The sequence below is a fragment of the Apis cerana genome, linkage group LG5 (assembly GCF_029169275.1).
Source record: "Apis cerana isolate GH-2021 linkage group LG5, AcerK_1.0, whole genome shotgun sequence".
Classification (NCBI taxonomy): domain Eukaryota; kingdom Metazoa; phylum Arthropoda; class Insecta; order Hymenoptera; family Apidae; genus Apis; species Apis cerana.
The window spans coordinates 6,676,516-6,689,092 of record NC_083856.1 but is presented as its reverse complement, the minus strand read 5'-3'; the positions used below and the strand labels follow the sequence as shown (position 1 = coordinate 6,689,092).

The 12,577-nt window shown below is 29.1% G+C and overlaps 1 protein-coding gene and 1 long non-coding RNA gene across 48 annotated transcripts in view; one reads left to right on the top strand and one right to left on the bottom strand.

The window, feature by feature from the left end:
• Positions 1–12,577, top strand: part of LOC107997602 (TLD domain-containing protein 2) — a 178,978-nt gene that overhangs the window by 76,516 nt on the left and 89,885 nt on the right. For 19 of the 47 annotated variants that reach the window (XM_062074685.1, XM_062074689.1, XM_017056304.3 and 16 more), the window contains exon 1: positions 7,532–10,580. The exons of 24 other annotated variants lie outside the window; for them this stretch is intronic. In XM_062074685.1, the coding sequence (XP_061930669.1) occupies positions 9,991–10,580 (590 nt within the window). In that variant the 5' untranslated portion in view covers positions 7,532–9,990. Of the gene's footprint in view, positions 1–7,301; positions 10,581–12,577 lie in introns of those variants that run through there. 4 more of the 47 variants (XM_062074704.1, XM_062074695.1, XM_062074690.1 and 1 more) reach the window with 2 other exon arrangements.
• Positions 1,725–7,358, bottom strand: LOC107997605 (uncharacterized). Its single transcript, XR_001766032.3, has 4 exons — positions 7,064–7,358; positions 4,447–5,128; positions 3,729–4,300; positions 1,725–3,644 (listed from the first exon to the last, which is right to left on the bottom strand). It is a non-coding gene; the product is annotated as an uncharacterized LOC107997605 (long non-coding RNA).

The window sequence follows — 12,577 nt, the reverse complement described above, 5'->3', positions numbered from 1 at the left end:
AATTTTTCTTCTTCTAATACAAAATATTTATTCTATATAATTAAAATTTAATAAATATCAATCAAACAATTAAGTGTGTTTAATTCAAGTCCAATTGAATCGATCAAATTAAAACTACGCGTAATTACCATAACCTCTTATTTCATCATAAAAGATTCTTTCATCGATTTTTTTAAATAATCGAATCTTAAATAATCGAAATTATTCAAAATGGAAAATGAATCGAAATCGTGAATCGAAACTACGTCATTACATTCTCGTTCTTGAAAATCTGTGAATTCGATTATTCGCGAGTTCTTTAGTAGAATGTGCAAATGGTCACGTATAACATCTTTCGTTTGAATTCATCTCGCAACAAAAGTATATATATTCTAAAGCCGGCTTATCTTTCGAGTGACACCGTTCCAAAATTCGTTCTCATGGCTTATCACAGAGAATTTGCGTGTTAGATATTCAATTCTTTCCAAGAAATCCTCTCCAAAAACACGTGACGTTCTTGAAATTCAAGAAATCGTTTCGGGAAACCAGTTAAGCTTTTCCGTGCAAATTATAAATAATGATTATGATATTGGATAAGAATCTACGATTCGGGTTTTGTGCTCCATATTAATCAATATTGTTATAATCAATCAAATCAATATAATTGTTGAAATGTTACATTTTTTATTGAGTAAATTAAAATATTTTTTGTTTTAAAAATAAGTGCAGGACCTATATTGCAGATAATAAACTAAACAACGAAAAATTTAACATTTGTTAGAAGTATATTTCCTATTGAAAAAAATGAAAATATTTTTTACTTTGGAATACAAGTAAATAAAAACCATATAGTGAAAAATTGAATTGAATAAATTCTTTTTTCTTTAATTAATTGATTTAATATTTTTTTTTGTTTAAATTTGAAGTTTTGTTTTATTTTATCATTTATTTAATTTCATATAAATATAAAAGATCTTCTCTACAAAAATAAGAAATTTTCATTGAAATTTAATATCAAATGAGAAAGTAATATTAAAATATAAGTAATTAATAAATATAAATTCATATATTTATAAAACAAAAAATGAAATATAACAAAAAAAATATTTTCATTAAGCAAATATTAAAAATATTATTATAAATATAGTCTGAAAATATATTTTTTTCATCTCTGGTATTTATAATAGATCAATTATGGAACGTGTTAAAAGAAACTCGCGAAAAAAAGAAGATACAAGAATTCGGTGAGCAACGAAATTTATGAACTTTCGCTTTCAAGAAACATTTCACGAACGATTTTTATTGTTTCCCGTCAGTCTCACTTTCCACTTGAAATTTTACACACACACAATATATTTGTATAAATGATTTTTTTTTAATTTTGGTAACTAAGTTCAAAATTATTTCTATTGATGTTTTCACGTGCATTGTTTCATATGCAAATTTTAGAATAATAATATATGATTATATGCTATTATTTTCTGATACAAATCTTGAGAAAACAAATTTATTGACTGTAGATCTTATCGTGATACACAGCTAATTTTAATAATGAAAAAATTATTAATCACACGCATACTACGTCATATATATGATCCTATCTAACAATTTTCCATATTTTTTTTTAAAACATTTTATGTTGACGAATTTTCATCAGAATGATAATTTAATTCATGACACATATTATAGAATAAAGAAATAAATTTGTTATATCCAGTATTAAAATTATTAAGGAAAAAGAAATCTTATCTTTAATTTTAAAGATCTTCATTATTCAAGAAATCTTTCAAATCCAAAATCTTACAAATATCATACAAACTATTATTCAATAAAATTCTTGAAATTCAGTATTTCTTTCAATTTTCCTTTTAACTACAATAAAAATAAAAATAAAAATATTTCTTATACAATATCAAGCACAATATCCATAAATATCCACTTTATTATGTTCACAAGATATCTCCTCACTGAGATAACCCCAAGATCATCTGGTCACTCCATTTTTCGTGAAATATCTTCGAATTGTCGTGCTCGGTTTCTCAGAAACAATCGCAACTCAGATCAGGCGAACAAGTGTGCGACAAGTCAATTTTTGTTCCTTGGAACGTGCCAAGACGAGAGTGAAAGTTGTACGCATACTACTCGCTCGATTTCTGTATTTCAAACAGCAATTATTTCAGTTTTTCTTTGTTCAAGAAAATTTTACTTATAACATATATAAATATATGCAAAGCCTCTTGCATAACACGTTCTCAACGTCCTTCGATCGAACATGGTCCCTTCGAATATACACAGGTTTTCACATTTCATGGAGGGTCGTTTGAGTAACCAGTAATTTTCATCGATTTAAGAGAGGGTTCTCTCGTTGGAAATTGGCTCGAGTTAGCGATGGGATGAAGTTCAATATGTACACACGAATACAAATAAAATAAAAGTTCCATCTTTAATTTTAATACTTATAAGAAATCACGTTTTTTGTATTTTTTATGTGTTTAGATTGTGAAATATTAATTTGTTTAGTTTATTTCACTTTTCTATTCATTTTAAGAATTCGATTCATAAAAGAATTCATTATTTCATTATAAAATATTCACTGCATAGAATTTGTAAGAGATCATATTTAATTTTTCAATATAAAAAATTTGCTTTATGAATTTTACTCATCATATTTTATTTTCAATATAAAAAGTTAATTTCATTCATTTCATTCAATTTCGATTACTATTTATTCATAAGAGATTATCTCATTTAATCTTCAAATAAAAAAGATTCATTTCTATCATTATTCATGAAAGACCATATTACTTGCAATATACTTGTGCCCATCACTATCCAGAATTAACCAAGGATCGAACCAAATTTCGTTTTGGCTCTTTGATCGCAAATCATGATTCTCGCGTTATTTTTTTTCACGGATGCATCGAGATCGGTGTTTCGGTCATTTCTCCGAACATTATCGTCCAAAGGCAATTTGGCCGTGATTGTACCGCTGATATCGTGTCGTTCCCGATGGAATAACTCGGCATAACGAGTGGTAATCGCGGGATCGTGCGATCTGCATGCATAATCATTTATTCCAAAAGCGTTAAAATCGGTTTCGATAGGTAGGTTAACGAGCATTTAGGATCTAATGATATTGCTGTTTTCGAGAAACGATATTTCCCTCGATTTCAGATATACTTTTATAATAAGATAAATTTTGTCAGAAACCCATTCAGGTTTTGATAAGCTTCGTATCAAAATTCGGACTGAATTCGATCCTATGAAATGGAATTCTATATTTGTCGATGTGAAAGCTGTCGTTGATGAAAGTTGTCGTTTCAAAAGATATCGTTATTATTTGACGAGAAATCTGTCTGGCGAAGGTGTTACTAAGTTATCCATTTGTTTAGATATGAAACTTTAATGTAAAGTTTCTATTAAAATATAAAAGATTTCCTTAATCCTTTCACTCATAATTAGACATATACATCATGAAGCATAGTTTATGAATTTTGTATTTTAAATATTGTTATATGTTATATGTTATAAATATTGTTATATTGTTATAAAATAAATAAACTTTCTTTCAAAATTTTCATTTTTAGATTAAAAGACCATTCATCTTTAAGTCATCGTTTTGTAACAATTTTCAAGAAATCTCAAAAGAATCTGAAGAAATAATTCTGAAAACAAAAATAGTGAAAAATCAAATAAAAGTAACGAAACAAGATAGAAATAAACTTTAAATCACGTTTAAACTTTGATACCATCAGCTGTCAATTCGACATCGTGTCGACGTTAAAGAAATTTCTTTGAAGTTGAATCAGTGCTGTTTGTTCATCTTCACACGTGTCTCGAATCTTCTTTCGCGATTATAAAACAATATATAGTTATACCACGTTCGGAAAATCGTGTCTCTTTTCGCATATGTTTTGCAAATATTCTGCTTTGTCTTAGTTTCTCAAAACAAGAAAGTGTCTACGTCAAAAAGAGGTATTAAGAAAAGAGGAACCGTTTGAGGTAACGGAGATACACTTGTTCGCGATTCCAGCAGTCAAGTCATAAACCTGTCCTCAACTACGTGAGGTCGATGATAAGCAGTTGACTGATAAGGTCGTTGCTAGTGACAGATATTTTCTTCGGTGCATAAAATCGTTCCTTTGAAAAATGATTTCCATGAAGTAAGCAAAAATTTTTCCTCGTTTTGCAAATATTCTTTTCCTTCGAAGGTTAAGGAACTTAGATTGTGGAATATTAGAATTTTGTTATTATTATTGATAGATTGTAATAATCTTCTTTCCTTTAGAGGAAATTCTATTGTTCCATAATAGTTTTTTCACTGGAATTTTAATTAGAATTATTGAAAGTGCCATTATACTATTTTATAGCGTTCTATTTAATTTTTTAATCTAATCACCAACATATATAAGTTCATCAACATATATTTCAACAGAACAATGTTATTGAAAAGTTCAAATATTTTACCTATTATTGATATGTGATTTCCTGCTTTCACGTTTTCTGGAACGTGTCCAATTGTACATTTTACTTCATAAATTTCTATAAGCTTGTTCATCGTGCCTTATTGACTTATTGCATAATCGTATAGCGATTAGACTTTGTTTGATTAAAATTGCACACATTCATTATCATGCTTATCTATTTCAATATTTAACAAACAAACCTAGAATTCTTATTTCTCACGTGAGCAAATTGAAAAGCAACAAGTTCTCATCTCTATCAGTATGGTAAATTCTATCTTAAATAATTAACAGATTATTATCAAAAATAGGATCAAGGCTTCTATATAAAAATTTTAAATCTAATCCTTTCTTTCATCATTTTTTCTGTAACAAAAAAAAAATTTTTACAGTATATAAAATGAGAATACAAAACAATCAATCTATCCAAACAGTTTTATTGAAATGGAATGATAAGATTTTTTATAAAATCATATGGTGCTCTCTTTTGTCGATGACTCGTCATTAACGACAGGCGGACGTGCAAACTGGTGGAAACAATTGGTCAATTCGTCCGCGGCTAATTAGAGAATTGCAGCGATGAAAATATCGGCTGACTCTTAATTCGATTCAGCCAATTAACTCTCTTCGTTCTTCCATGGATGACCATCTCGTCTCTCTCGAACAACTGAGTTTCTCAAAGCGTTCTGTTGTATAAAAGATAAGTTTAATAGAACCGATCAAATAGATCCATGAAAAATATTAATGAAAATTTTTAAAGAATCAAAAAATTTTTGAAATATTATATATAATTAAATTCACTATAATATTTTTTGTTCATAGAGATATTACGTTGTTATTGAGTGATAGAAGCATGTGGAAGAGAATGACTAAATACTGCTTCCACGATAAAAGTTTTAATATATGCAATAAAGGATTTAAACATAAAAAATTTTAATTAAATCCTGGAAAATTATTTTAATTAAATTTTGTATGTTTTCCAATATAATATAACTTATTCTCATTTTTATTTTGTTTTATCATAGAATAAAATTCAATGGATGAAATGATTGAAAGATCAATATATTTACAATACTCTATAGTTATCTTTAAGGTAATTATTAATCAAAGGTTGTATTCAAAGGCATGTACCAATAAATTAATTTATCGAATATTTATATATAATCTAATCAATTATCTATTCAATTATCTATTTATGGAATTTTATTGGAAAAATAAAACTTTTGTATGTGATCTAAAATCAATGAATAAGGATTAATAATCATGTGAGGGTTAAACATTTCAAAAGCAGATAATAATTTAATTGTTATGTACACATACATGTTTACATAATTCACTAAGCTCAATTTACCATTTGTGACATAGTGTCGTAATTGAAAAGGAAGTTAGTAATAAATTAATTATTATATTTATATGATCTTCTACATGCGTATAATTTATAAGATTGTATTTATAGAAAAGTGATACTTTTATATATACTCCAAATATAATAGCTGATAAAGAGTAAATATTTCAAAGGTAGTGATAAATTAATTGCTTTGCATAACTGCCAACCAAGTTTATTGGGCAAAGGCAATTTATCATTTATGTGATTTATGGTATTATAATTATTGAAGTGGTAAACTTTTGCATATATTCCATTCAATGAATTTATAATGATCATTAAGAGTTAAATGTTGCATTGATAATAATAAATTAATAGATAATAATAATGTTTTATGCGCTCGATTCTTTAAATATTTATCTAAATAAAATTAATAACATTAATATAATATATTTATTTATGATTATATTATCATATTATTTATGATAATCAGTATGATCAATATGTTTTAATTATTTATTAATTTGATTTAAGTACCCAAAGAGAATTAATAATTTATTAATGCAGTTATAATTAAGAAAGCATTAATTTAGTATTTGATCCTAATTTAATGTATATTGTCTATAAAACTAAATTCATAAACAACACAGATGTCGAGTTCAAAGTTCAGTTCATCTAGTTGTCCTAAGAAATTAGGTCATATCACAACGAAAAAGTGTCACGTGATATGATTATGAATCATATATATGAAATATATTGCGCTTTTTTATATAATACAATTCAATATAAATATATTTTAAAAATTTAGATTAGAGAAATAATAATAAAATAAATAATTCTAATATTGTCAAAATTTTTTCCTAATTGAATATAATAAAATTATTGTTTTAATTCTGTTTTCTTGTGATTTATATTTAAATATATATAATTTTAAGAATTTTATTAAAAATTTTCAAACAAGTCTAATTATTATAGGACTCGTTAAAATACAAACGAAGCTATATTAGAAACTTCCCGACAAACAAATGAATTAATTGAACGCAGTTTCGAGCGCACAAACTTTATATTGTGTTCCACAAGAAAATTAATCTATGGATCAGTAGCCCTGTTAGGTAACGTCGCTCGTCAATTCAGAGACGTTAAATAATGACTGATCGTTAAAAGTGGATTATGAAATGAATTACGAGTTGGTAGATAGTTCGAAAGCCTAATAATTTCCTATGTTTTCTCTCGAGTATTCTTTGCTCCATTTGCCTATAAAGAATGTTTAATCAAGGAGAAAATGAGAGAGGAATACCTGCAATATTTATCATCATTGTTAATGAGAATCTTTATCGCAACTCGAGATATGCAGGAATGTACATGACAGATATTTATTTCATCAAAGATTGGATCACTGTCTCTTTTGCCTGTGCATACAAGATTTTCCCATTTACAGAGTCATGGTTACATCGGTTGAAGTCTTAAAACTTTCAGACTTTTGTCCATTAGATATAATTTCTCTGCTTCGTTCGATAAACAATGTTTTGTTTTTCTTTTTTTTTTCGAAGCTACAATGAGAAAAATTTTCGTATTAGATAATTAAATTAGATAATTAAATTTAATATTAGGATAATTTATAAACGAAATCCGAATATTTGTATAATTTTTAAAAATTTAGAATATTTTTGTAAAAATAATAATCATAAAAATGTTTAATATAATACAAAAATATATTAAATTCTTTGTTTTGTTCAGAATAAAGAACATAACATACTTACATTGAAATTATTTATTGCTTTATGTAACAATTGATATATTAGAATTTCATTTAATTATATTATCAACAATGTTTACATATATTTAACGTTTTAAATCAAAACATTTTGATATTATTTACACAGGGATGATCGTATTATTATATTGTTTACATAGGTTTTTAAGTAATATTATATGTGAAAAATTTTGTAATAAAATTAATTCAGGAGATAAATCAGAAATATAAGAAATGTTATTATAATGTTTTCATAATAGTCATTCAAATTAGTTCTCTTATAATCTTTTTAAATGAAATATTAATATTTTGCAATTTTTTATTTGAATTTAATATATTAATTTTAACCTATTTAATTTCACCCAAACTTAAAAATTGAATATCAAATATATTTTGAAATACTAAAATAAAAAAGAACATATAAAATAAAGAATAAAAGAAAAGGAATGTATAAACATTAAACTTTATATAGCTAATAAAACTAATCAAACAAAAATATTTTTTATATTTATGAATGAATATAGATTTGAGGTTATTTTAACTTTTGTTTTGTATTATCAATAATTCATTTCGCATTATCTATTTTGCTTTGTCATTTTCTAAGATATTTCATATAATTTATAATAATCTTAAAATCTAATCATTTTATTTTCTTTAAATATTTTCATTTCAAAATTTATGAATCAGAAATAAATAAGTACATAATGAAAAAAATATAGTATAGTATAAATAATCATTGTCATAACAATATGTATAGAAATTTTTCTTAAAATTATGATTAGTTATCTTTATAAAATGGTTATTATAATCACTTATCTTTTTTTTAAATTTCTATCATGTACAGTGCACTTTAATGACGCCTTTGATGTCCACCATCTTGCCTTCAAACGAACGATACGATCGTCTACTTCGTTCGATCTTGTAATTATATTTTGAATAAACGTAACGATATATCGAAAGAAAAGAGGCTGTTTGTAAACGATCAGAGAATCGCAAAGTCGTGTCTTCGATGTGTTTCTTCTTGTTGGGTACTCCGGACCTGGAGGTGGGGGATGCGCCCGAAGAGACAGTCTAGGCCGAGTGCCTCGACGTGTATAAATACAAGCAGTCGGCTTCGTTCTCGCTTAGTCGCTGCGATACTCGATTCTCGTGACGGCATGTCGATTCAAGTGTGTGTACCCTGATATCTCGATTTATCGCAACCGGCTATTGTCGCGAAGTGTAAGCAAAGTAGATGCACGCGTGCCCGCAATCCGATACGTTTTATAATAAAGTTACGAAAAAGAGAAAGAAAGAAAAAGTAAGAGAAAGTTGCCTGCTTTTTTCCCCGACTACGCACTTATCTCCCTCTTTTTTTATACAAGCCGCACATCTTACACTGTCACAGTTTCATCAAAATATCGAAAGATTGCGCATGTCACGTGTGTTTCGTTATATTCGCGCTCGATTTTGGTCTATTGGCATTGCAACAACGTCACGTCGGTATCGCGACGGAAAAAGAAAAAGTGTGTTCAACATTGCCGGCATCATTGGACCAGACGTCAAATTCTACAATTCGTTGCCACGGTTTCAGAAGAAAACGTGGTTTAACGTCGCTATCAGAAAATCGAGTCGTTAACCTAAAAGCCATTCCTCTTTCGACAGAAGACGGAAGAAATGCTCGTAGTTTCATCATAGAAATCGTAAAAGAGAAGAAGTCACGAAAGACGAAATTTAATTGGAAAGAAAAAGTTAATCTTCTTTCGCACTTTTTTCCAGAAATCATTATCAAATTTATTTCGAGTGATTCCAGATACATTTCAGCTTCAAACGTCCAGAACCTCTAATGGTTTGAGAACGAAACAAAGGTCGAATTGGTTGACGTTTCTAAAGACAGGAACGAGTTTCCAACAAGGGCTCTCGACTTACTAGAAAATAGAGAAACAAACGACAAGCAAAAGCGCGAGGTGGAAGGTAGTCGGTCGACCACCGTTGGCTGGTTCCGCGCACGATTCTCTTAGGTCAACGATCTGTTGGTGGATCTCACACTTGAGCTGTTCTTGGTATACACATACCTGCGGACAGGTCCGCTCGATACGATATAGGTTCGTGTTCAGTCGCGTTCATTGGATATACGCGCGTATTCGTTCCGATAACACGTTTCACGAGGAGTGAAAAGGCGGTCACTCGGTACGCCGCCGTGGCTGCTTTCACCGGCGATGGAATAATGCCGATCAAGCCTTAACGGTACGCAACTCATGCCTTCTCATATTTTCCTTGCAAACAAAAATGATCGCGGATCTCGGGTGATTACGGTGTGCAGTGTATCGCGAGAGTTTCGAAGTGGTTTTATTCTTCATTGTTAGTATAGTGTCGCGAGTGTATCGGTGTTATTGGTTACTAGATAATATAGTGAAACGTGGATACGCTTCGTTTAGTCGAATCTAGTGCCCGCTTCGTTTCGAAGATTTCGATCGATTCGGTCACGTAGCATGGAAACCAAGATGTACATCAGCAACGAGCCACAGAATAACGGTCATGTAACTGCCAAATACGCATCTACAAACTCGATCCCGTCTATAATGGAGAAAGAATCGTCTTTCGCTAAACTTATTGGCGCTGTTGGCAGAAGAGACTCAAACGCTATATTGCGCGACAATAAAGGAAGAAGACACAGTGTACTTGAGGATTTAAAAGCGCGAAGGGATAGTTTATTTCAGAAGGCAAGACGCGGCAGCGTCGTAGAAGAAAAAGAAAATACGAAACAAATACAGAAAGAGAAAAGACGTGCTAGCGAGAGTGGCAGAAGGTGTTCGGTTTTCTACGTGTCACAGGATCTCCTCGAGGAAAATCAAGAATTGCTCGAGAACGAAAGAATACAGGCGGACCTTGAGGGGAAGAAGGGTCGCAGAAAATCATGGCATATTCTTGCAAAACCACCGAAACTCGATCGCAAAAGAAGAAAAGGGATCGCTGGTGTCCCGTCACCGTCACAGGTTGGAAGCACGGATGGACTTTACACACAAGCCAGGCAGAAGAGGCCTTCCTGGTGGAACATATTCGTACCTGATTCCGTTGTGAGGTATTTATTGTTTATGTCGCGCTTTATTTACGTATGTGTTTAAAAATGCAAGTCTCTTGTGAAATTTTTGGACGTTAATAAGAAGATTTATTATAGTTTATATGCTATTTTATGTCTTTTATTTATATGAAAGATGTTTTAGTGAGTGTATCGCATATAAAAGAGCAAACGTGAATGTTGTTTCGTTTTCGACTGAAATTGCGTTTCATAGTTTTCGTATCAATAATTTCAAACAGGACCGGTTTTTACATTATCTTTTTTTGGTCATATACAATGGTTTATTTCTATGGAAATTAAGTAAATAAATTATAATATTTTATATCATGATAATTGAATATTTTATATCATGTAATATATTATACTTTATTTTTCGCTTATAATTCGAATAAAGGTTATGATTTATTACGGTATGATAGACGATAGCGGTAGAATAGACAAAAGTATTTATTGATCAGTGGTACCACTGTCAGAAAAAAATCTCCATTAATTTAAAAATGAACTAGAATTAGAATATAGAGTTTGTTATTATTCAATTCTATTATATCATTGTCAATAAGCATATTTACTATAGTGATTTGATTTCAAGGAAAGAATCGCAAAACAGATGCATCATATAAATATTTAGAAAAGTCTACGTGATTGAAGTCGTAATCCGGGTCGAATAATCATGTCACTTTTCAGACAGTCGCATTACCATCTGCGATAACAACATACACAGCTCTAACTGAATTCAGGCAAAATGTATTTGTATTATGTAGTAGTCGAGTGGAAAGTGCCTTGTGATAAAAACATTTGCACGCATTCCTCTAAAACCGTTATTTCTGTATCAACTGTCGTGACGTCATGCCAATTTGTCGATAAGTCAGCTGTATGTTCACGATAATAGATTTAAATTATCATTCTTAAATCGTTCAATTAGAAAATAGTAGTTTTTTTGAAATCATTTCTTTTAAATTATAAATTGCAAATGAATTTTTGATTTATGACATTTTATCAATGTTTAATCTAGCAGTTATCTGAAACGGAAAATTTTTATGGAGTTTCCTTCAGCGTTCGTTGGTAATCCCACGATTTCTCCTCATATCTTTAAATGCGGAAATTGAATATATATGTATTTTCGTTCGTTGGAAATACAATCTCACATCGCGTCGTGTCGATATAAAATTGATCCGCCATGTTGATAGAAATATCGAAGGAACGCAAATCGATTTTTTGAAACTACGTCATCAGTATCGATTTTCGAGACATCGCGTCCATGTTTGTCTATAATTGCGTACAATTATACTTCGAATTATTTCTTTATTTTTGAGAATATTATAAAATATTTGAAATTAAATTCTTCTTTGTTGTTTATGCGCTTAACACAAAAAGAATATAATCTGATACAAGTAAGTATTATCTATACTTGTTATTGATATTTTAATCTCAGTTAATTGATCATTGCTTCCTAGTGCTTCTGCCAATAACAAACCTATATCAAATTGACAACGATAATTGTAAATATCATTCGACATCAATATTTTGATCGTTTAATTACCATAACAAAAAGTCTGACCTTCGCGATATGATTATTCAGCTGTTTTTTTATTGCTAACTAAACACTAATTTTATTGCTGTTCCAAGCATTGGCATAATTATCTTCATTAGTTTGATAATCGAACATATTTCATAAAGTAATGTTGTAATCTTATTTTAGTTACATCATCAAGCAAAGTTAGTATTCTTTTTTTTATTTTTCAGATAATTTCATATTATATACTCGTATCGATTATCATTTTGGACTTTTACTAATCAAAACTTTAATAAGAATTGAACTCAAGATAATAAAATTGTTTCCTCAAGATCTTTGATGACACTTTTCCCACTTTATACGTTCATAAAATGTGAAGAAATCGTTATAAAGCATTTCAATTGAAGAAATTTTCCGTTTTTTAATTCGAAAAGATATTAAGAAAGAAACAACGAAAGGAAAAAAAAAAGAAATATCCGTTCCTATT